This window comes from Hypanus sabinus, chromosome 14 (genome assembly GCF_030144855.1).
Source record: "Hypanus sabinus isolate sHypSab1 chromosome 14, sHypSab1.hap1, whole genome shotgun sequence".
NCBI lineage: Eukaryota > Metazoa > Chordata > Chondrichthyes > Myliobatiformes > Dasyatidae > Hypanus > Hypanus sabinus.
The window spans coordinates 67,929,926-67,955,800 of NC_082719.1; the positions used below are offsets into that span (position 1 = coordinate 67,929,926).

Consider the following 25,875-nt stretch of genomic DNA (forward strand, 5'->3'; position numbering starts at 1 on the left):
GTGGGCAGCTTCAAGTTCCTGGGCATCAACAATTCGGAAGAGCTGTTCTGGGCTCAACACATAGATACAATTCTGAAAAAGGCCCTCCAGTGACGTTATTTCAGAATCAGAATCAGGTTCCCTATCACTGGCATTTGTCATGAGGTTTTTTGTTTTGCAGCAGCACATTGCAACACATTTAAAAAACTATAAATTACAATAAGAAATATATATATGAATTAAGTAAATAGTGTAAAAAGAGAGAGAAAAAAGTGAGGTAGTGTACACTGGTTTATTATCAATTCAGAAATCTGATGGTGGAGGAGAAGAAGCTGTTCCCTGAAATGTTGAGTGTGTCTTCAGGTACATGTACCTCCTCCTTGTCGGTAGCAATGAGAAGAGGGCATCTCCCAGCCTAGCCGGCCCGGCCCAGCCCAGCCCAGCCCATAGCCTGTCATCTCCATTAGGAGTTTGACAAGATTCAGTGCAGCATGTCACTGAAGATCCTTACACATTCCTATGGATGTTTAATGAAGAGTGTTCTGACTGGTTGCGTCACAGCCTGGTATAGAAGCTCTGAATCACAGGACCACAAGCAGCCTCAGAGGGTTGTAGACTCAGCCAACTCCATCATGGGCACAACCCTCCCCTCCATCAAGAAAAATTGCAAGATGCAGTGCCTCAAGAAGGTGACATTCATCACTAAGGACCTTCACTGTGCAGGACATCCCTCTTAATGTCTCTATCACAGGGAGGAGGTGTAGGAGTCCTAAGAACAAACTCACCTCCGCCACCATATTTCCGAATGGTCCATAAAACCATGAACGTTACCTCGTCATTCATTTGTTTTTCACTATTTACTTGTTTTTGAAAATTATGGTAATTTTATGTCTTTGTGTTGTACTGCTTCTGCAGAGAAATTGCAGTGACGGTAAACTTGATTGCCTTTCAGAATAAAGGTTCTGCTGAATAAAAACTTACAATTCCTTAATTCCAAACAATTTCAAGAGGTTCCTTCTGAAATCATGACTGCTTGCTTCTTGAGAGGGTGTGTTAAGCAAAAGACATCAGTTTCACTTATGTGCCATCTATCATGTGACTTATCACTACACCTACAATATATCTTGACACATCTTCAACACATGCACATTGTGACAACCAAAAGGAGCTCCTCACGCTAAATTTTTCTAGCAGTCTTCATATGCATGTTGTTGCTTCTTACTCCCTATTCTTTTCTATGTCCCTCTTCAATGAATGATACCAAAGTATGGACACTGTGTTGAGATGTGGAAGGAATTGTGCGAATTCTGCACTACTCCAAAGAGCAACCCTGGCTTTGCTTTATTTCCAGACTTCAGGACATTTTTCCATTGTCTTCTTACAGTCTCTCAGGATGGAGGATGTCTTGCTTCTCTTCCATTTTAGCAGAACCCCAGATAACTGATGAGGCCGATGTGGAATATGCAATCTCTGCCGTATGTGGGGTAGGAACTGCTTGACAGGATCGTGTGGAATGATTGGCACCTTCCACTGTTCATACTGGGCTTCTGCATGCTTCACAAGATGATTCATGTTTTGCAACGTTCTAGATGCTTGCTCTGTGTGCTGTTTGGTCAGAGCCTAAGGGTTCTCATGAGTCAGTAAGAATGACTCATGTTGTCAAAGAAGCTTTGAGAATATCCTTGAAACATTTCCCTGTTACTTGGTAACCTTTACTTGTGAACCTAGAATGGATCACTTGCTTCAGGAATCTGATGTCCGCATGTACCAAATTGGCCTGCCTACTAGAGCTGGGTAAACATGATTGCTGCTGGGGATGTTGGCCTGGCAGAGGATGATGAGGTTGGTTCCATTAAAGACACAGGGTGCTGGAAATCTAGAGCAATAAACACAATGTGCTGGAGGAGCTTAGCAGGCCAGGAAGCACCTATGGATGGGAATAAACAGTCGACGACCCTTCACTGGGACTGGAAAGGAAGGGAAAGAGGTCAGGATATGAAGTGGGGGGAGGGTGAAATAAAGAGCTAGAACTTGATTGGAAAAAGAGATGAAGGGGGAATCTGACAGGACACCATGGAAGAGGGAGGAGCACCAGAGGGAGGTAATGGGCAGGTAAGAAGAGGTATGAGGGAAACAAGAATTTACCAGGGGTTATTTACCAGAAGTTCAAGAAATCAACATTTAATTATCCTCTCTGCGGCTTGAGGGGATTTTTCTTTCTACAAGAGTTGGAATGTCTTGTTGCAGCTGTACATAACACTGGCTTCTGTGTACAGTTCCAATTGCCACATTGACACAAAGGATGTGGCGACAGATGTGGTGTGGAAGATTTATCACAATACTGTGTGGAATGAAAGGCTTTACTTGTAATCATACCGCTGATTCCGCCCAGAATGAACCCAAATTTACACAAAATCAAATGGGGCATAAATAGGACCTCTTTCCATGGGTGGGGGAGTCTAAGACTGGAGGGTATAAGTTTAATTAAGAAGTGAAGGAGATCTGCAAAGAGTAATGTTAGAGAAAATGGTAGAAGCAGATACAATTACTGCATTTAAAAAGGTACTTGGACAGTAACTTGGATAGGAAAGGAGTAGAAGGATACAGGTCTATTGTGGAGAAGTAGGATTAGAGTAGACAGGCATCACAGTCACCATTGGTTATTGCTGTATAACTGTGACTATGAGATAGCATTGACAGGTTTTCTTGTGTGTTGGAACACCTACTGTTAAGTGGTCTAGCTGGCGAATGGAATCACTGTTACCCTGTAAGTCTGAGCTTTGTGCTGGGTTTAAGATCTTGACCTTAAACATTTTTTAGGTCATTAGCATCAGCCTTGAGGTATTTTCTGTTGCTAGAATGCTTTTTCCCTTTGGTTCAACTTATGAGCTTATGCAGGTTCCTAACTGCTTTTCCAAAGGCACATTTTCTTTTATGCTTGTGACAATCAACATGATAGTGCAACCAGTGAGCCAGTGCTTACACCATTTTATTCATAGCAGCCTAGACTCTAACACAATAATGAATGGAGCTCTTTATTTGATGATCAGATACTGCTATTTTTGTTGATTTTCATGGGTAAATGGATTACAGATCATTTACACCACAACCTGATTTTGTGTGACTTAGTCTCCAGATAACTGCATTATTTTGTCTGCCTCAGATATAACAACTTTGGGCATGGCCGTTCACTCCAGTCAGTTTCACAAGCATGCAGTTTAGTATCTTAGCTTATATGGCATCTTAATAGAATTCATATTCTTATTGGGCTCCCAATAATTGTCTGAATGTGCTGATATTTCATCATTCCAGCATTATTCAAACGTTTTGCAAATGTGCAGCTTTGCAGCAGTCTCCTCAAGCAATCCTTCTCAATTTGAGATGGCCCATTTTTACAATTTGCTCCAGTGGTGGGTCTTGGGCACTCCAGATTCCTTACCAACTGTAAAAACCTCACCAGCATGTCAGTGATTGTGCTTTTCTCATTAATGGCATTTGATTAAGTTTATGAGATTATCCTGACTCATTAGTAATGCCGCACATTGATAACTTGCTTGTTAATCAACACAATTAATTAAAAATCTGTTCACTTATTGCTTGCAGCAGCATATAGTATATATATAATTCTTTGTATAAATGAATTTCCAAACTCACAGCCTGCTTCATATTGCCTTTTTAAATTACTCTTAAATTTTGGTTAATCGGTGAAATTTTGGCTTTTAGCCTGTGGTCTATCTGAAACACTTGGCTATTATAACTGGTAAGGCTCTCTGTAAGTGATGCCTGGATTAGAGAATATTAGATATAAAGAGGTTATTTTCTCTGGATCTTCAGAGAAGGATAGATGTACATAAAATTATGACAGGTTGGTAGCTAATCTCCCCCCCCCCCCCCCCACTGAGTAGAAATGTCAAATACCAGAAGGCATGGCTTTAAGGTGAGGGGGTGGGAAAGTTCGAAAGATTTAAGAAGTTTAAAAAAAAATTATTAATAAAGAGGGTTGGTAAATGCCTGAACCATGCTGCTGGGTGAAGTGGCTGGTAGTACATACAGTAGCAAAATTTAAGAGGCATTTTAAGGTTCATGGCCAAGCCTTCATCTTTAAATTCCTCTGAAGTTACAATCAGTTCCCAGCTAATTTTTCCACTCCTTCCCCTTTAGCCATCTGACCCATTCCTCCCTCCCTTCATGTTAGGTTAATAGCAGAGGCATTTGTCATGGTAGAGTAGCAGTCGTCTTAGGCACTTTCTCCAGCCACTCACCGAGGGCCTGCCACTGATGAAGACCAAAATAATGAAGCCACATTGTAACCATGGGGTTAAATATATGATTTAATAAGTTTAGCTTAATATAAAAGTAAATGTTACAAGTTTTGAAAAATATGATTGTAATATTTTTGTTTTTAATTACGGAGTAAAAATCAGAACTACCCTCATGCAATTCTACAAATGTAGAGAATGAATGTATTCATAAAATAATTTGATCAGTGCAAAATTAATAATTGTTGGGATACACCATGGCAATCAGTAATCATATTGCATAAAGGGTGCTTTGAGACTTGGTCCATGTAGGTGTAGGAAGTTAACAGTTATTCACTCAGCCAGTAAGTAATAACACACAAATGATCAGTCTCCTCCAAACCCTACAACATATTACAGCCAGAATAAATACTGACCAGGTCACAAACTAGTGAGATGAAATGTGTCTGTATGAATGAGCATGTGATGGGGGCTTTGGTCAATGCCTCATTCAAAAGGCAGCATAGCCTCAAGTGCTGTTCTAGATCAACAAGGTTACGGTTTTTTTTTGCTAAAATCACTGTTTTGGCACTTGAATCCCTGATGTTGACACTCAAAAACAAATGCTTACATCTGTCTGCAGTTCACCGATTAATCCTCTGACTTTAAACAAGATTCTTCATAATTAAAAATGTGAGGGACAAAAAGCAAAGAGAAAACGTTTTTCCAAAAAAACTTTTATTTACTAGAAAGACAAAATAACAACAAAATAGGTCCAAATTATGCTATAAAATGTTTTAAAATGGGGTAAAAATTTCAATAATTAAAATATTTGATATATTTAAAATTACAAAGGATACATTTAACCAAATTTTTTCAACCCTAGAGATTTTTTAAAATTTTGCTTGCACAGCAAGGTGCTAATAAAAGTCAGCCCTTAAGACCTAGAAATTTTAGAAATTACAGTCACATAGCAAATATAGTTTCATTGTGAAAGTGTACTTTGGTAGAAGAACTATAGGACACCTGAGGTAGTAGAAACTGGAATAAAACAGCAGTAGACGTTATTTACAATTTAAGAAGTACCAAATAACAATAAGAACAGCACAAATAATTACACATAACATTTTCAATCCAGCTCTGATCCAAAGAAAAAGAATATTACATCACATGTGCATAAAATAAAAGAAAATTACACAAAATACATCACAATTTACCAGCAAGCTGAGGGCAATGCAAACAATCTCAATTAAAACACATCTTGAAAATAAAAAGCATCAACTTTTTAAAAACAATCCAGATGCTGAGATCTATGAAGTAATACTGATTAGCTGAGGTTCATCAGTTTAATGCCTTTGTCAGAAAGTGAAAATATGACAAAAACATCTCCAGTATAAAATGGCAAGTGTGCATCTTTTAAAGCTCACGAGAAAACACATAAAACTTATTGACTTGAAAGGACCACAATACAATTCAAAGTTGTCAATACCATAAGGAGCCAGTAGTATCCAGTGTGCTTACAAATACCTCTGTACTCCTTTTAACTCTTCAAGCAATAAAAGCACCTTTCTAACCAATAAGGAATGTAACATAATATTAACACAATCTTTATAAAAATTAGTATTTTCAGGGCTTCACATTATAAGTGGACTTTTAAAAAATAATTGAAAATAGGGACAAAAATCCCTCACATCATTGACACTTAAAATCTTATGTTTTTTCCCCCTAACCCTTGTATGTTAATTTGACACAAACATTTTTATTTACCAAACTTGCCACAGTTACAGTGGTAACAATAATTAAAAATTTGTAAAGACAATCAAAACTTATTGCTGGAAGAGTTAAAATACCCAAATGACAACATCTTTAGGATGCAAGCTTTTATAAGCCAACCACTTCTTGAAACATTTACAAAATATTTAGATTCACTATAAAATGTCCACGTAAAATGCCATTTTTTTCAGCCTAAATACATACCTAAAATTTGATCATGTCAATCAGAATTAATTTTTATTTTAAAATATACTGATTGATGTAAAATATGATATTTTCAATTGTTTTCAATCCAATAGTGCTACTTTACATACAGCAATATGCATTTTCTTTTCCAAACATCTTAAAAAAGAGCAGTCGACAATTCAGGTGATCTCAATAAAGTGATGCAGCTAATTCAAACTTACATTTCTCTATAGTTTAAGGAAAAAGAGGTGATGAAAACATTCACACACTTAAAAACTTAAAGGTGTTGCATGTAATTTTTCAACATACTTCTTAATCAACTAAAGTTTCTTAGCATTAAATCACCTCTATCCTGCAATAGATCACTGAATGAAGGGCTAACATTTAAAATGATTATTCTGTAGGGAAGGGCACATCAGTTTGCACTAAAATTTAAATATTAAGATATTACAAAGGGGAAAAATCAAGTTGAAAATTAAATATGATAACAATGAATGAAAGCCTTTGAATGAAAGAAATCTGCAGACCAAGGATCAAATAATTTTTTTGTCTTTTTTTGTTCTGAAGCGTAAAGTAGTAAGACTTTTCGCAAACCTCCCAGAATCATACAGCAGTTAACAAAACTGAAGTTCAACTGATTTAAATATTTACATATTGAAGTTGAATAGAAAGTAGCACAAGTGAAACTGCAGTAGATTCTCAATATTTAACAGGAACTGAGCTCAGGTTTAAACAGTTTATAAGGGACACTGATTATTTGACAATGGAATTCCAAAAGCAACTTGTTTAGCATTTTACAAGATTCATTTTCAATATTTTTTGTAACTCAATAGCTGAATTATGGCGAAATTTTTTTACAAAGTTTGTTTTTCAAAAATTACCCTTCCCTGAATATTAAACAAATTAATCCCTAAGTAATTACCAGAATTATTTCAAATACTAGTAAAACAACTTGTCCATTAAAACTGGACAAAGATACAGTAGGCACCTTCCTAGCAAATTGGCCAATCAGCTGAAATGATTTTCTAACTTCACTGTCTTCACATTGAAAACCTATAATCAAGTACTTAAATGGATTGCTGAAGGTAATAAAGGGTAGAATTTCCCCTAGGCAGCGCACATTTTTCCTAGTTTAAATGTACTGAAGACGACCACAAAAGAATAAAAGACTGAGAAATTTCAAGTCTGGTTAAAATTGCAATCCTTTCTGCTAGTTTCTTCGAATAGCATTCCAAATCTGATTCCACCCACAAAACCAGAGACTTTATTAATATGGCAAGTGTTTGTGATGCTTCAAGAAAGCACTTACAATTAAGGCACGATGGCAATAATAGACATTTTTAAAACTAAACAATAAACTGATTTTTAATATTTAACAATTAAATTATCAAAGCCATCTTCAGTGATTTAAACCTGGGCTACTCATAAATGGGGGTGGGACACATTAAAATACTTTAAAACAAACTATTTTCATCTGTATGAAAACTGTATTATGTTACCACATTTAAACACATCTTTTATACACAAAATTTTTTTAAAAAGTCACTGTTTACAATGATACAGATTGTGCTGGTTGATGATGGGACTTTACTTTCATTGATCTGAAACCCAAGCAAATAGCATCCAATTTCAAACTCAGTGCAATTCTATGCGCAATTTGCATTTGAATAAGCTGATTGCGCTCAAAGTGGAAACTCTACCCCCAGATATCTCAGCATTAAACCCAGAAATAAATCCTTTACCAGAACTTCTGTACATAAGCTTAATAAGGGGAGAGCCTGGTAGTGTTGACATGTTACTTCAGAAGATAACCAATGGCAGCTTAAAAACAGCAAAAACTCACAGGAGCCCCTCAGCTGCTAGTATTGGCTGAAGAAGTACTCCAATGAAGAATTTCTCTCAACTGCCCTACAGCAGATCCAAAAACCATTTCTGGCCAACAAGGACAAGTCTAATCAATAAAAAGGCACAACTTTTACAAGCAAGAACAAGACATCTGCATACTATTTAGAAGTATAACTCCTTGCACGGTAGTCATTTCCTGAGACAGGCTCCGTTTGGCTTTGCTGCTTTAACTTCAAACTTGAGGCCAGTTCATCTGCTTATATAGCTCTACAACATACTGCAGGACAACACTTGGGCATTTTCTTTGTTTCAGTAGTTTTCTCTTGCACAGCTTTTGTCTCCCGCCCCCCCCCCCCCCCCCCATAGTATTCTTCACCATGTTCGGAATACTGGGTGTTTGAGCAGCTCCCGTGATGGAGGTCTATCCTGGGGTTGAAGCTCCAAGCACCTGAGAGCCACATCTCGCAATGCTGGGGATAAATGATTTGGAATTGTCGGGGCACTCGTTGCACTGGCAATCTGTTGAATTGAAGACAAAATGCAACATTTACACATAATTCCTGGTATGCATTAATAGTCAAATTTGAAAATAACAATCCTTGTGCAAATGTGGTTTATAAAATTTTAAATTGTAATGCAATATCCTTAATTGGTATGATAGACCAAATGCTAGTTTGGTTTTATTCAATGCTCTGACCATTTCCTCCCTTTGGTCATGATTAAAATATAATCAGAGTAAATACACTATGAAAGCAGGCCCTTTGGCCCAACCAGTTCATTCAGAACACATCATCCTCCTGCCATAACCCTCCACTCAATGTAGCCATCCAAATGCCTCTTAATTTTAACACTCGTCAGTATTCTGCCATTCTTTGAACATGTTCTACCCAGCTTGACTGGCAAAATGCAGCAGCTCAGTTCACCCCAGCTGAAATCTATTTGCCATTCCTCAGCCCTTCTCCTTAATCAATCAAGATCTCTTTGAAATTGACTGTAATCTGCTTCAGTATCAACAAAACGCCCTGATTTAGTATCAACAACTTGCTAATTTTGCCATGAACATTCATACCCAAATTACTGACATGAATAATAATAACACTGACCACTGGAGCATCCCACTATTCACAGGCCTCCATCTGGAGAACTGATCTTCAACCATTACCCTCTGCTTCCTATCACTGAACCAGTCTGAAGCTGCATCATTGGCTCCCCCTAAATCCCATGCAGTCTAACTATCAGATCAGCTTGCTATGCAGGTCCTTGTCAAAGGCCTATTGACACATCACCCACTCCCTTATTTTCATCTATCCCTTTAGTTACCTCTGAAAAATTCCAGATGATTTGTCAGACCTGCCCTCCCACACATAAAACCATGCCGAATATTCCTGATCAAACTGTAACTATCCAAGTGATGGTAGATCTTGTCCCTCAGAATTCCTTCCAGTCCTTTCAATCAACTGAAGTCAGGCTCACCTTCCTGTAGCTCCCTGTCTCATCCTCACTGCCCTTCCTGAAAAACTTAATTGTACCAGTGTTCTGAAATTTGCCATTAGCTAACGATGAAGCAAATATCTCTACGAGGCCCAGCATGTTATTTTTTCCCTGGCTTTCCACGAGGTCCAGGGGTGCATTTGGTGAGGTGTTGGCGATTTGCCCAGTTTATTGTGCTTCAAGGTTGCAGGCATCCCCTTCCATAATATTCATAAGATCCAAGACCTCGCTACTCATTACCTCATTTCTCTGGCATCCATGATATTCTCCTTAGTATACACAGAGGAGAAATAGTCATTATAATCTCAAACATCTCCCACAGTGATGGCCCCGATGGTTCTTAAGAGGTCCTAGTCTCCCCCAGAGCCCTCCTTCTGTTATCATAACTGAATAACCTCTTGGGAATCTGAATCAGAATTAGGTTTATCACTGGCATATATCGTGAAATGTTTTGTTTTGCGGCATATGTATGTATATAAAAAAAAGTGCCGAAACACAGCAAAAAAAAGTGAGGGATTATCTTCAACTTCCATCTCATGCACTCTTTTTGCCCTCCCAATTTCCCTATTATACCTGGTTTAAACTTTTTTTAAAAAATATGTACATATCTTTCTTTTTCCTTATCAGAGCAGAGTTTTCTAAATTTGGTACCTCAACCCTTCAACATTAAGGGGATGCTACATGCACAAAATGCTGGTGGAACACAGCAGACCAGGCAGCATCTATAGGGAGAAGCACTGTCGACTTTTCAGTCCGAGACCCTTCGTGACGACTGTCCTGATGAAGGGTCTTGACCCGAAACGTCGACAGTGCTTCTCTCCATAGATGTTGCCTGACCTGCTCTGTTCCACCAGCATTTTGTGCGTGTTGCCTGAATTTACAGCATCTGCAGATTTCCTCATGTGACCATTAAGGGGAAGCCCAGCCCCTGGACTCTTGACATGATAATTTTAAAAACTATTCACTCACCTAATTTTCCATTGCCTTTAAACATTCACCCAGTCAACCTCAGTTAGACCTTGCCTAAAACCTTCAAAGCTGGCCCTGCTCCATTTCAGGACTTTAATCCATGGACTTGTGGTGACTGGACCCAAAGTGCTCCCCAGGTACCACTTGAGTTACATGGCCCCCTCATTCCCCAAAGTGGTCCAGTACTGCTCCTTTCCAAGTATGTTCCTCACAAATTCAGCACCATCCGATCCTCTGTACTCTGAGTGGCCCAGCATTTACCAGGAAAATCGAAATCTCCCACTAGCACTGCCATACTGTTCTCACAACTACGTGCAATTTCTCAACACACACGCTCCTCAAGTTCCCACTGAGTAGCGGGAATAGTTTCCTAATGCTTGGCATCACTGAGCTTGTAATACTTTAAAAGGGATTACTGCATCGTACTTCACTGCAATTAATATGCATGCAGCTTTTCAAAATTTAATCTGGATAACTTCTATAATTTTCTCTACCTTAAATATAAGAGCAAGATGATTAGAGTGCTTCTCTGCATTCCAAGGCGGTTTAGCACAAGCCATCTCTATTATAACACAACCAACGCTCCAAACGTCGCAGCTTCTGCCATATTGCTGACCCCTTAACACCTAAAGAGACAATGGATTAGGATTAATACAGCATGTGATTTACTTTAAATACTTCCAATAAAGCAATTTGGTAAGCAATATATCTTTCATGAAGCATGCAACATTCTCCACTGAACTAAGAATATCTTATACAAAAAAATGCCACTGCTGGAAATCTGAAATATAGAAAATCCTGGAAGTAGCGAAAAGTTAGGTAGCACCTGTGGAAAATAAAACGAAGTTCATTTTATGAGTCTAAGATCCTTCTTAAGAACTCATGTCAACACACACAAAATGCTGGGGGAGCTCAGCAGACCAGGCAGCATCCATGGAAAAAGAGTACAGTCGACATTTCGGGCTGAGACCCTTTGGCAGGACTGGAGAAAAAAAAAGCTGAGGAATAGATTTAAAAGGTGGGGTGTGCGACTGGAGAGTGAAACACAAGGTGATAGGTAAAACCTGAAGGGGTAGGGATGATGTAAAGAGCTGGGACGTTGATTGGTGAAAGAGATACTGGGCTGGAGACGGGGGAGTTTGATAGAAGAGGACAGAAGGCCATGGAAGAGAGAGAAAAGGGGAAGGAGCACCAGAGGGAGGCAATGAGCAGGCAAGGAGATAAAGTGAGAGAAGGAAAAGGGGATGGGAAATGGTGAAAGAGGTGGGGTGGCTGTTACTGGAGTTCAAGAAATCTTTGTTCATGCCATCAGGCTAGAGGCTACCCAGATGGAATACAAAGTGCTGTTCCTCCAACCTAAGTGTGGCCTCATCACGACAGTGGAGGAGGCCATGGATAGAAATATTGGAATGGGAAGTGGAATTAAAATGGGTGACTACCAGGAGATCCCACTTTTTTCCTGGGGGAGCGAAGTGTAGGTGCTCAGCGAAGTAGTCTCCCAATCTACGTCAGGTTTCACCGATATACAGCAGACAAACATTGGGAGAAACAGACATAGTACATGACCCCAACAAACTCACAAGTGGAGTGTCGCCACACCTGGAAGGACTGTTTGCAGCCCTGAATGGTAGCAAGGGAGGTGATGTAGGGTAAGGTGTAGCACTTGTTCTGCTTACAAGGATAACGGGGGAGGAATGAATGGGCAAGGGAGTGGCGTAGGGAGCAATACCTGCGGAAAGCAGAAAGGTGTGTGTGGGGGGCGGGTGTTGGGCAAGATGTGCTTGGTGGTGGGATTCTGTTGGAGATGGCAGAAGTTGCAGAGAACTCATGTCAACAGGTGTTCTGAAGGTAACTGCACTGCATCCAATTCATTAGGACATGTGTATGTACCCTAACACAAAGAAAGCTGCCTGCATTTTACTAGTATTCCCCATAGTTGCTCGCAAGTGAGAGAGTCTGAGGTTTAATACAAAAAGACAGAAGTTACAAACAATGTTATGGTTTTCAAATTTGTTAAAGGATCCAGTACATCATATCATAGAGTTCTCCAAGTACTGGCTGGCATTTTAAAATAAAAAATTAAACATTGCTCTAGTAGGATTAAATCAATCACAATTTGGATTATTAACATACGCGAGATACTTAAGATTTCTGTCAATGTGATTTTGACTGCATCTCCCAGTAAATCTAACTAGGGAATAAGTAACAGCACACTAAGAATGTTGAAAATAGGGGTAAAAAGTGTCCATTTCTTTGTTTTTCAATCTTTTTATTAATATCAACAAGATTAATTAATAGTTATTGGGATTACAAAATTAAAATGAACATAAAAGGAAACGCAAGCAATAAGTACAATATAGTTAAGTCTTCCCAAATCATGAATGATACAACTATCATATAAACGAAACAACAAAAACTAGGTATATCATGTTGAGAAAAAAAAGAGAAAAAGAGAAAAACAAAATTATTGCCCTAAGAAAAACTAATCTAACAAACTAACTACTAACTAATAAAGAGAAAAAGGAAAAAAATGAAGAAAATAAATATGGGCTGTTTATCTATATATATAAAAAATCAAAACCGGAAAAACAAATAGGATTGGAACAGGGTTGAATTACACCATGTGAAAATATTGAATAAATGGCCTCCGTCTTTTCAAATTTAACAGAAGGGTCATATATGACACTTCTAAATTTTTTCCAAATTTAGACACAACATAGTTTGAGAAAGCCAATGAAATATGGTAGGGAGATTAATTTCTTTCCAATTCAACAAAATAGATCTTCTAGCCATTAATGTAAGGAATGCAATCATCCGACAAGCAGAAGATGATAAATTAATTGACTATCATTGGTAAACCAAAGATTACAGTAATAGGATGAGGTTGCAAATCAATGTTCAATACTGTGGAAATAATATCAAAATTGTCTTTCCAATATTTTTTCAAAAGCGGACATGATCAAAACATATGAGTTAAAGAAGCTATCTCAGAATGACATCTGTCACATATAGGATTTATATGGGAATAAAAACGAGCCAATTTATCCTTGGACATATGAGCCCTGTGCACTACTTTAAACTGTATCAATAAATGTTTAAGCACATGTAGAGGATAAATTAACTAATTGAAGAATTTTATCCAAATTCTCAATAGGGATAGTAAGGTTAAGTTCTTTTTCCCAATCATTTTTAATCTTATAAACGTGCTCTGAACATATTTTCATAATTATATTGTAAACATTTGATATTACACCTTTCTGAAAAGGATTTAGTTCTAACAATTTCTCCAAAATACCCGGAAACAAGATTTGGAAAGGTAGGAAGTAGTGTTTAAAAAATTCCTAATCTGTAAATATCTAAAAAAAAATGAGATCTAGGCAAATTATATTTATTAGATAATTGTTCAAAAGACATAAAACAATTATCCAAAAATAAATCAGAAAATCGTAGTATACCTTTAGTCTTCCAAGCTGAATAAGCTTGGTCCATAATAGAGGGATGAAAAAAGAAATTGGATACAATAGGAATTGCTAAAACAAACTGATACAACCCAAAAAATTTCTGAAATTGAAACCATATACATAAAGTATACTTAACTATTGGATTGTCAATTCGTTTCTGCAATTTAGAAAGAGCAAAGGGAAGAGAAGTCCCTAAAATAGAACCCAAAGAAAATCCTTGTACAGATTTAGTTTCCAGATTTACCCAATGAGGGCTAGGAGATAAATCCCAATCCCTTAACCAACAATTCAAATATTGAATATTAATTGCCCAATAATAAAATCTAAAATTAGGCAATGCCAATCCACCTTCCTTCCTTGCCTTCTGTAAATATCTTTTACCCAATCTAGGATTTTTATTCTGCCATATATATGAGGAAATTTTTGAATCAACATGGTCAAAAAAGGATTTTGGAACAAAAATTGGTACTGCTTGAAATATATATAAGAACTTGGGTAAAATAATCATCTTAATAGCATTAATCCAACCTATCAGAGATAAAGACAATGGTGACCAATTAGTAAACATTTAATCTGATCAATTAAGGGTAAAAAATTAACCTTGAATAACTCCTTATGATTTTTTGTAATTTTAATCCCTGAGTATATAAAAAAAGTCATTAAATAATTTCAAAGGTAAATTTCCATAAATTGGAACCCGTCTATTTAAGGGGAACAATTCAATTTTATTAAGATTCAATTTATACCCGGAAAAATTACTAAACTGAGCCATAATGATATAACTGCAGGAATGGATTTCTCAGGATCAGAAAGGTATAACAACAAATTATCTGTGTATAAATGATAACTTATGTATATCTATCCCTTGAGTAATGCCAAAAATGTTAGGTGATTCTCTAATAGCAATTGCCAAAGGTTCCAGAACAATATCAAATAATAATGGACTAAGAGGACAGCCTTGCCTGGTACCCCGAAATAAATGAAAAAAGGGAGATCTTTGATTATTAGTAAAAACCGAGGCTACTGGAGTATGATATATCAATTTAATCCAGGATATAAATGTGGGACTAAAATTAAACTTCTCAAGCACAGTAAATAAATATGGCCATTCGACTCTATCGAATGCTTTCTCCTCATCTAATGAAATGACATATTCTGAGGTACTGCGTGAAGGAGTAAAAATTTTATTCAATAATCTCCTAATATTGAAAAAAGAATTAACGATTTTTAATAAAACCAGTTTGATCCTCCGAGATAATTTGAGGTAATACCTTCTCCAGCCTAGTCGCCAATAACTTGGAAAAGATCTTAGAATCTACATTCAATAGAGATATTGGTCTATAGGATGCACAGTCAGTAGGGTCTTTATCTTTTTTCAATATTAAAGAAATGGAAACTGTATAAAAAGATTGTGGTAGTTTACCTAGTCTAATTGCTTCTTCAAAAACCCTGCATAACCAAGGAGAAAGAGTAGAGGAAAAAAGCTTTAAAAATTCCACTGTATACCCATCTGGACGTGGTGCTTTCCCGGAATTCATAGAGGAAATAACACCTTTAATTTCTGCATCCGTAATAGTGTTTCTAATATAAGTTCTTCAGATGATAATTTTGGAAAATTCAATTATGAACACTGGTAACTTATAAATCGGGTTAAAATCTGAACAAATAAAAGTTAGGATGTGATAAGAAAGGCATTATAGGAAGACGACGACAAAAAAAATGGCGAAATCAAAAAAAGCAAGAAGTATTTTAAAAAAGAATCCACCATCTTAGATACACAAAAAATGAAAAAAAGATATATATCAAAACGTTAAAAAAATTCACCTTCAGAGAATAATAATGACCAAAAAATAAAATACAATGGTTAAAGTAAGTAAATTTTTAAAATTAGTATGTCGATAAAGAAAAGCTTTAATAGGAATATAAAATGTAAAATAAACCTACACCAATAACCAGAAACAAAATCTGGTTTTGGACACAAAAATTATCTTGTAACGATCAAAACCATACATTTATTAGAGACGAGAAACCGAAGCAGTAGGATAATTCTCATCCAGAAAGCTTCGAGCATCAGATGTGGAGAGAAAAACACGTCGTGGTGCATTCGAAGGCGAGATTCTAAGTTTCGCAGGGTATAGAAGTGCTGGTTTTAGGTTTTTCTCTTAACATTCAGACATCAAAGGTTTAATAGCGAGCCATGCCTTCATCACTTCTGGGCTAAAATCCTCCACAAGCCGAAATTGGAATTCTCGCAATTTAACCATCCCTAAACGCCAAGCCACACGAATAAGGTGCTCTTTCACTATGTGCATGTTAAATTGAACAATTACAACAGGTGGGTTAGATGAAGAACTTGGTGATCGGCGCATAATTCTGTGGGCACGATCAAGTAACAGAGGACTATCTGGGAAAACAGAAGGGAATGCATCCTTTAAAAGTTGAGCGAAATACTTCGAGGGGTCCCCTTGTTCGATACCTTCCGGGAGACCAAGTATGTGTAAGTTCTGCCTTCTAGATCGATTTTCAAAATTGATACTCTTGGCTTTAAGTATTTCCAACTGTTTAATTGCCAAAGCTAATTTCTGCTCCAGATTCTCAATTTTCAAGTCTCGCATCCGAGCGTCCTCTTGCAGAGTTGCGATTAAAGTTTCATGCTGTTTAACTTCATGACCAATCTTATCCAGGGAATCCTGAAAAGCCTTTAAATCTTCTTTGAAAGTTTGTCGTTGTTCTTCAAATTTTTCATTTAAGAGCTCCAATAATGTATCATGAGTCAATTCAATACGTTTAGGATCGGTCTTTTTTTTCTTTCCATTGCCGTTAGAATCTTTCCCAGGGTCTCACCCTTTAGATGTTAAAGCCATTTCTGTACTCATTTCTTCAAAACTCACAGTACACTCTTAAATGCAAGTCCAAGAAAGCAACAAGAATCTTCTGGTGTAGGTAAAAATAAGTTAAATAAGGGTGATCATAGATTAAAAAAGTAAAGGTTATGGAGCAAATCTAAAATAGTGCTCACTCCATGAGCATCTCCTGGTGACCTCCAAAAAAAGTGTCCAATTTGTTCAAGCAATACAATTGTTCTGCAAATGAGGATGGATACATTCCAGATTTCCCCAAATGTATTCACAAATACACTTTCTTTAGACCACACGGTGGTTCTGAACATTGGCACCTAGTCTGAAAAAAATGGATAACAAGCTGGAAAATGTAAACAAACTAAAAGAATTTGCAACAGAACTTTTCGCATTGTTTTCTCAAAATAACACAAATGACTTAAGAATGTCTAGGTGCACCCCCAATATTTCTTAAAGGATTATTCAAATACCAGTGACTACAGAGAAACTGCAACTGAAGTACTACATGAATACAAATAGCAAATGAAATTTACAGTTCATCTCACCTCAGGTGCCATGAACGCAATGGTTCCCAACAGCTGTCCCTGAAATTCACCTGCACCAGTGCCCTTTGATGCCAGCCTGGCTGCAGCTCCGAAGTCTGCTATTCTTAGTCGCTGTCCTGTACTGTCAATTAACAAATTGGCACCTAGGAAACCACACGCTGAGAGTTAGTACAGTAATCAGCGGGGGAACATGTTATTTCCAAGTCACAATCCCAAATATCCTTATAAATATCTAATATATAGTACTATAATGTAAAATGCCTAAGATTTTTGCACAGTACTGTATACTGGTTAAAATAGGAAGGTGGCTGGGAAACAAAAATAAGAGTACTTAGCTTTGTTTTAGCTCAATAGTAATAAGTGGAAGGACATAATATACAGTACTGTTAAAAGTTACAAGCAGCCTAGCTGTGTACATGTAGTTAACACTTCTGCACAGTACTGTACATGCCAAAGAAACCTCAGTTATTTATAAATACTGACAGGCATGCATTTTTAAAAGGAGTAAACATGTTATTGGATATGGCTCAAAGGTTCTAAATCAAAAGGTCAGAACAAGATCATGCTCTGTTCTGACAGCACCTCAAAGCATGGCTGCTTAGAACAAGACCTGCTCTTGTTACATATATTTTTCTTTTGAACCCATTGTACTTGGCCAAGGATCAAGGCATTCTTACCTTTGATGTCCCGGTGGATGATCTGGTTCTCGTGAAGATAAGCCAAACCTCTTAACAGCTGCTCATTGTAATTAATAATAACTTGTTCCTTAAAAGCACCGTACTTGTTCAGCAAATGAGAAACAGATCCACCTAAGAGATAAAATTGCCATGTGAGAAGATTCTGAAGCTCATCATATTCTCAGTCTGTCAAATGAAAAATGGCAATTTTTGATTTTGCTTATGTAATGCAACACTTATCTGCTTGCTGAGTTTCTTACAGAGTGACAACACTTCAAATAATTACTTTATTGACTACTAGGGGATATCCCGAGATCATGAAAGGAACTTTACAGATATAACTTTGTCAGAGGGTAAAATGTAACATTCATGAGCTGAAGTATCCAAAATCATTCAATGTTAAATTCAAAGCATTACTTCCAACAAATAAGATGCAAATTTAATTTAATTTTAAATACTGGCACTTCACAAGGTTACATCCTAAGCCTTCTACTCAAATTCCTGCACTGTAATGACTGTAATAATGACAGGTCAGAGTACAGGAAGGGCATAGTGACATGGGATCGTGACAAGAACTTCTCCCTCAATGTCAATAAAACAAAAGGGCTGATTATTGTAACACACACAAAATGCTGGTGGAATGCAGCAGGCCAGGCAGCATCTATAGGGAAAGCGCTGTCAACGTTTCAGGCCGAGACCCTTCGTCAGGACTAACTGAAAAGAAAGATAGTAAGAGATTTGAAAGTAGGAGGGGGAGGGGAAAATGTGAAATGATAGGAGAAGGCCGGAGGGGGTGGGGTGAAACTGAGAGCCAGACAGGTGATTGGCAAAAGGGATACAGAGCTAGAGAAGGGAAAGGATCATGGGATGGGAGGCCTAGGGAGAAAGAAAGGGGGAGGGGAGCACCAGAGGGAGATGGAGAACAGGCAGAGTGATGGGCAGATGAGCTGGTTATTGCCTTCAGAAAGGGGACCAGTGCATCTGCTCCTGTCTATATCAACGGCAATGAGATCAAGAGCTTCAGGTTCTTAGGTGTTGACATCAGTAGCCCATCTTGGTCCACCAGTGATATCACAGTCAAGAAATCTTACTACAATTCTACATCCCAAGGAAGCTAATGAAATTCTGCACGTCTCCTTTGGCTCTCATCAATTTTTAAAATTGATATACCAAAGAGCATTCTGCCTGGATGCACAATGGCTTGGTATAGCAACTGCTCTACAAGTCACTTCAAGAAGCTGAAGAGTTGTGAACAAAACTCAGCCCATCACAGAAAGTAGCCTCCCCTCCGTGAGTTCAGCCTCCCCTCTATGAACTCTTTCTATACCTTTCAGAGCCTCAATAAATCAGCCAGCATACTGACCCCACACACTATGGATTTCTCTTTCTCTCCCATTGGAGAAAAGATACAAAAGCCTGAAAATGTGTACAACCAGGTTCAAGTACAGTTTCTATCACACTGTTATGATTTTGTACTTTATTGTTCACCTGTACTGCAATTTTTCCACAGCTTTTACACTTTATTCTGTATTATTATTTGACCTTCTAGCTCAATGCACTGTGTAATATTTTGGGCATTGGTGTCTCCACGTCAGGCTATGATGCAATCAAGTCAGGGTTATTCTTCACCATTATTCTTTTAAACTCCATTTGAAGTGTTTCTCTTAGTTGCTTGTTGTAGGACAACAAAGGCTTTAGATGTAGCCTAACATCCTGACAAATAGTCTTCAAACTGAGATGTTGACTCTCCACAGATGCTGCCTGAATTATGTTTCTAGCATAAGAAACAGGGCCTTTGGCTAATGATCTTGTATTAAACTGAGCTAATGGTACCTCAGCCCTTCTGTCCACACATCTTCCATATCCCTCCATTCTCTGCATATTTAAGTGCCTAAGAGCTTCTTAAACGCCTCTCTGCCTCCAACATCAGCATTTTCCAGACACTTTTTTACTTTTATTTCATATTTCCAGTTTTTTAAAATTATTAACTTCATGGATATTTGATAGAATGTCTCCAATGCTAATCAACAGAAGGGCATCAAAATAAACTGAATAATGACAACGTTCCTATGTCAGCAAAAAAGTAAGCCAGTTGAAAACATGACTTTACTTCAGAATATTGAGAATTTGGGAGGCTTTAAAAGAAATATTAATTCTTACCTGCCATCCATTCAACAAACAAATTATAATTACTCTTCTCACAAGTGGCACCTAACATCCGAATAATATTAGGATGGTTAAGGTGTCCCATCATACGGATTTCTTCCCTTAGAGTCTGTACCACTTCTTCTTGTTCAGTAGAAGTGTTCCTGACGTAAGTCACCTGTTTAGCAAAGTTAGAAAAGATATTAAGTACTCTGAATTAACAAAATTAAGTTTCATACTCCAACATTACAAAGGACAGCAGATCAAAATGAAAACCACCAGATGAATGCAAATTCATTTTGTTTAAAACCAAATTTTTTTTAAGACAGCTTTCCAACCACTATTCCTGTCCTTATGTTATCACAATGTGCCACCCACTTTTCAGTTTAGTCTTTTTATTAGAGTTTGGGCATCTCTGCCAAAGTCAGCATAATCTAACTTCTCTATTTGCCCTTTAGAAAACAGCAGTAAACCACTATCTTGAACCACTGTCATTCTCTGGTGTCTCCAAATGCTGTTGACTGCAGAGTCCCAGGAATTAGACTCAGCGATGACCAGCTATATACTTCAAAATCAGAGTAGTGCGCAACTTTGTGGGGAACTTTTAAATAGCCCACTATCCCGAGGTGGTGTTCCCATGCACCTGCTACCTTGGTGGTAATGACATTGAATATGAAAGGTGCTCTTGCAGAAGTCTAGACAAACAAGTGCAATGGAGTGTACAACATTTTATCATGGAGGAAGAAATTAATATTCAGACTGGTTGATGGTGTGTTATCAAGTGGGTCACTTTGTCCTGTGTGGCATCGAACTTCTGAGAGACATAAGCTACATTTGTCCAAATGAAGAAAGTATTCCCCAACTCTTCGGTGTATTTTCAGGATGCTGAAAAGGCTTTAGAGCAGCAAATTCACCACAAGATAGCCAACCTCTGACCTTTTCTTGTAGCTACTTTGGTCCATTATACTGCGGCATAATTGTCACTTATCAGCCCATGTCCTAATGTCCTAAACTTATGATGGAAAGTTGGTCATTGATGATGGGATAAATTGTATTGTTGAAGAATGGCTTCTATTATGATGTGAATCTCAGGAGAAAGCAGAGATAATCAGTCTAGGATTTCTGGCTAACCAGAATTGTGAATGCTCCAGTTTTATCTTCAGAGCTTGCTTGCTGGGAACTACTAAATCTGAGAATGGAGGCGTTCTTGAAGCCTCTTATTCCTGGCGTTTACAACCATTCAGACTAGATGTGGTCCACTGCATTGCTTCAATCTCATCAATTGCTGAGATCACTTCATTCCGTCTATTGCATACCATGTTTCTGTCTAGTATACGTAATCCTGAATTTGCAGCTCACTAGGTTGGCACCTTAATTTTTTGGTATGCCTGGAATGCCCTTCTACATTAATAGACCTTCTCAGCTAACTAGTATTGATAGAATGAGAGCCAACAGAACGAATCATGCGGGTCTGACTGTGTGTACCTCTGTTGCTGCTAAGATCCATTATACTTTAAGGATGACCAACTTTGAGATAAATTCTATCCATAATTGATTTTATTAAATATGATTCAAGTGCCCCACACTACTACAATCAAGGGTATCCTTGGTGTGAAGGTGAAACCTTGTCCCACAAGAGTCGTGAAAAGGTGACTTCTCCGAATGCTATCCTCGACAGCTACACTTTAGAGAGTACCAGTCAAGTAGATTAATCCCTAGTTGGTTCAGACACTAGTGGTCACAGTACTAGTTTGCAACTGAGAACCTTCAGGGTTCAGTGTTACCGCAATTGAATATTCGGCACCCAGTATGGAAGAACACCGATTCATCTGTTGAGGTAAGACAGTATGTGATAATTAGGTTTTCTTATCATGATCTGATGCCATGAGATGTTATAGGGTTTGGATAAGTCTAAACACCAGTCCCCAGATGCTTTCAGGGAGAACTTTGCATTCACCGTATTACAAAATTTGAAAAGAATATCTGTAGAAAATAGTGAGTTGCAATATAAATTAATCTTTTTATGGAGATGGAAGTACTGTTTTTATAAATTGCTTTAATATACTGCCCTTTAAGGTAAGCAATATTTTACATTACATTAAGCTACAAGAAGAAATAAAAGACATGACATAAAAAATTGAAGTAATTGCCAAATTTTGAGTATTAAAGTACTGCTTGAATTGGAGCAAATTTTAAATGCATCACATCTTCCTACTAGCAATAGCATACCAGAATAATAAGGAATATCTGAAAATTACCTGTTTCACAGCCATTAATGTCCCTGTTCCCACATCTTGTGCCTGATAACATGAAGAAAAGGCCCCCAGTCCAATCTGTTGACCTTTGAACCATTCTACACCTTCTCTGTAAGCAAGTTTTGCTTTGGTATGACCAGGTAAGGTTTCTGGTGTCTACAGGTTGAACAATTAAAAGATAAAATACTTAAAAATGAAATATTTAATTGTAAATTACAATTTAGATTCCAAAATTACAAATATCACATTAATTGGCTTTTTCTTTTTGTTTGGATGTTAGGATTTCCAACAACTGAGAACAGTTTAGCAGTTGGATTTAGTACAAATGCTATGTAAATACATTGGCCTGAGATTTGACAGAACTCCACCATGTATTATCAGTGTATACATTCAAGACTAATTCATCTGAATTACCTACAGTACCTGTTACTCCGATAATATCAGTAAGCATTTTTCTATGGGAATAAAAGAGAATGACCAGGTGGGAAGAAAATTGGAAAAAAGAGGGAGAGGTGGTGGCAGTTAAAAGAAGAAAGAATTCCACCCCCCCCCCCCCCCATGTATTAATTTAATGCCACTTCTATGTTTAGACTGCATATTAGGTCAGCAATTAGCAGTATCTCATCTGAAGCCTCTTTGGCTCCTCACCTTCCCAGCATCTCATGGAGGAATGCAGTTAAGTCATGAGTTAATAATTTTGCCATGTGAAAAGAAAGATCGTTCAAAGGAATTTTAATTATTGGCCATTTATTTTGTACACTGAAAATATTCCAAATCTAGAATGAAAATGGTTTGAAAAATCTGCTTGAAAACTTCTCCAGAAAACAAGTGATAGGAATACCAGAACATTTTAAAGGAGAAAGATTAAACATGAAAAACACTTACATCTAACTGAATGAGAATAACATCCTCTCCATTCTGAACTTGCAGCTGAGGAATGGTGGGAAGGGCATCCTGGGATGCAGACATAGCCAAGGCAACAGCTAATGCCGCCTCCTCCTCTGCTTCCATCTTTTCTTTGCATTTTTGATTCTGGTTAACATCATCATTGTAGGTACAGTCAGTCTCTGCCTTCTCAGGAGAGAGCACTGCAACTTCAGATTTAAATGTAACAGTACTATCACAGGCAGGCATCGAAGCCTCAAGCAAATCTTCCATACTGGAGTTTAGCTCTGCTGAAGCATCAAGGCGAAAATTATCCTCCACAGGAGTGAAAACAGTTTCATCACTGGGAATAACTGGATTGCTGCCAGAGTGGTCACTCGGCGTCAGATCTTTTAGTTCAAGCATCATACTGCTTTTACTCAAGTCAGATGGCAATTTTCCTGCTTCGTTCTGGCACGGCCGAGATGGTTTTGGTCTATGAATCTGACTGGATGCAGGAGGCTGTGCCTGGGTAAAAACTGGAGAAAGCTTTTCAGTCTCTTTAGCTCCAGTAATATCCTTAGAACAATTGTTCTGAATTGGAAGTAAAAATTTACGCTGTGCTTTTGGGGAAGACGACGCAAGTTTGCTAGGAACAAAACCCTGAGGTCTTAATTTGGAACTTTCAATAGCTTGTTGTCCAACTGAAGGATTTGACAATGAAGGAGAAGGCAAAGATGGGAAGGATGATTGGGAATGATGTAATGGAGTCATTGATGAATTGATACATTGACTCAGTGGCCTGGGACATGCTTGAATGGCTGTCTTTGGTTGTTCACAGGACACAGAGTTCAATGGAAGTCTTACTGTTGAAGTATTTCCTGTCATCTCTCCCATTTCATCTGGTTTAACACCAGATTTAACGTCATGATCAGGACTCAACATATTTTTCATTACTCTTCCAGATAACTGCACTGTGTTGATTGGGGAATTATTTTCTGTAGTATTTGGTGAGTTATGTGGAGCTGAGGGTTCTACAAAGTCATCGTGTCTTCCTTCCACAGTTTGTAGGTCCTCTATACCTAATTGAATGGCATCAAGAATGTCCATCTCCTCCGCAATAGCCATCAAGCGCCGCCTCATACGTGTATAATGAGTTGAGCTGGTAACACTCAGCATATGTATCAGTTTTAAAAAAATATGAGGCACCCTTGCAACCATTCGTGCAGCACTGAGAAAGACTCTCCGAGACATCTTCCCAACCATTGAATGGGAATTGTCAATCGACTGCAGTGCGAAGTTCAAAAGTGACAGTAGCTTCTTGTATCTGAAAAATAAAACAGAACAAAATGCAGCAAGTTTTTTTTAAAAAACCTACTTAATAAGAACAAATGCAGAGTTGGAGTCATGGACCAGTGGATTTTCATACAAAGTATTCATCCATTGGAGCTACCCAGAATACACCATCAGTAGATAAGGAAACTACAGGTTACTATAATAGATAACAAAACAACTCAAAGATTTGACTGTTCTTGTTCTCTATAATCTTCACATGGTGCACTGCCATTTAACAGCAAAATTAATTTGGGGGTGCTTATGTCTTACAAAGAAAAAAAGTTAACATTCACTCTACTGCATCAGTAGACATCCCCTCAAAGTAATTTTTTATTTTTAAAAAAATGAAAAACTTCACTCATTTTCAACTTTCTAATTTTACCAGACAACTTTGATAGTATTTTGGACCATAATTGCTGCTGGATGGAACTATAACATTGAACCTGGATAGGGATTTTTGAACACTCCGGATTTTAGCTATTCATTATCACTTCTCTATCTAGTTCATAAAAGAACCCGCTTTGAACTTATGTTCACAGCTAAACTTTCCATGAAGTTTATTTGCATGAGTATACAAATTGATTCCATGGAACTTAGCCTATTAACATATATATATAAAAAAATGAAATCTCTTCCCATTAATGGTCTCTAATAGACCATTAAATTGGTCTATTATTATGGCATTTAACCAGGTACAGAGGGAAAACTTTGTTTTGCATGCCATCCATATTGATCATTTAAACAGTGCATTCAGTATTGCCTGCTCACATTAACTCAATTTCTTCACTCAGTGCTCCACTATAAACATTGTCCTGCCCATCTCCTTGTTAACATAACCCCATCACTACACTACTGTATTTCTATTCTTCACTCACCCTGCTGGATCTGAATGGTAAGAACCCGTGATCCTTGCCATTCTTAATCTATCACTCGACATTGCATCACTGATGACATCCAGAGCAAAACAAAGTGCTGGAGGAACTCAGCAACTTAGGGAGCATCTATGGAAATGAATAAACAGTCAACCCAGACTGCATTTTGATCACTGGGAGAAAAATCGCCCTCCTACTGGAGAGGGGAGGCTGCCTTTTGATCATTGGTGGGATTGCTCTGCTACTGCAGAGGGACAGACCTACCACTGTGACTGGAGAACGTTACCCAGGTTTTCTGCATTTTGGATATGGACTTGGACAACAGACCTCCCCCCCCCAACCCCCGTCTTAGTTTTTTGTATATATATATTCCATGTTTTTC

At 37.7% G+C, this 25,875-nt stretch overlaps 1 protein-coding gene across 1 annotated transcript in view; it reads right to left on the bottom strand.

Annotated features, from left to right (window-relative positions):
- Positions 1-4,290: 4,290 nt before the first annotated feature.
- The window catches only part of map3k1 (mitogen-activated protein kinase kinase kinase 1, E3 ubiquitin protein ligase), an 84,214-nt gene continuing 62,629 nt past the window's right edge, over positions 4,291-25,875 (bottom strand). Inside the window, exons 14-20 of the mRNA XM_059989384.1 lie at positions 23,308-24,613; positions 22,426-22,578; positions 20,183-20,345; positions 18,023-18,154; positions 17,346-17,488; positions 10,976-11,107; positions 4,291-8,540 (exon numbers count right to left, since the gene is read on the bottom strand). Of these exons, the coding sequence (XP_059845367.1) occupies positions 8,394-8,540; positions 10,976-11,107; positions 17,346-17,488; positions 18,023-18,154; positions 20,183-20,345; positions 22,426-22,578; positions 23,308-24,613 (2,176 nt within the window). The 3' untranslated portion in view covers positions 4,291-8,393. The remainder of the gene's footprint in view (positions 8,541-10,975; positions 11,108-17,345; positions 17,489-18,022; positions 18,155-20,182; positions 20,346-22,425; positions 22,579-23,307; positions 24,614-25,875) is intronic.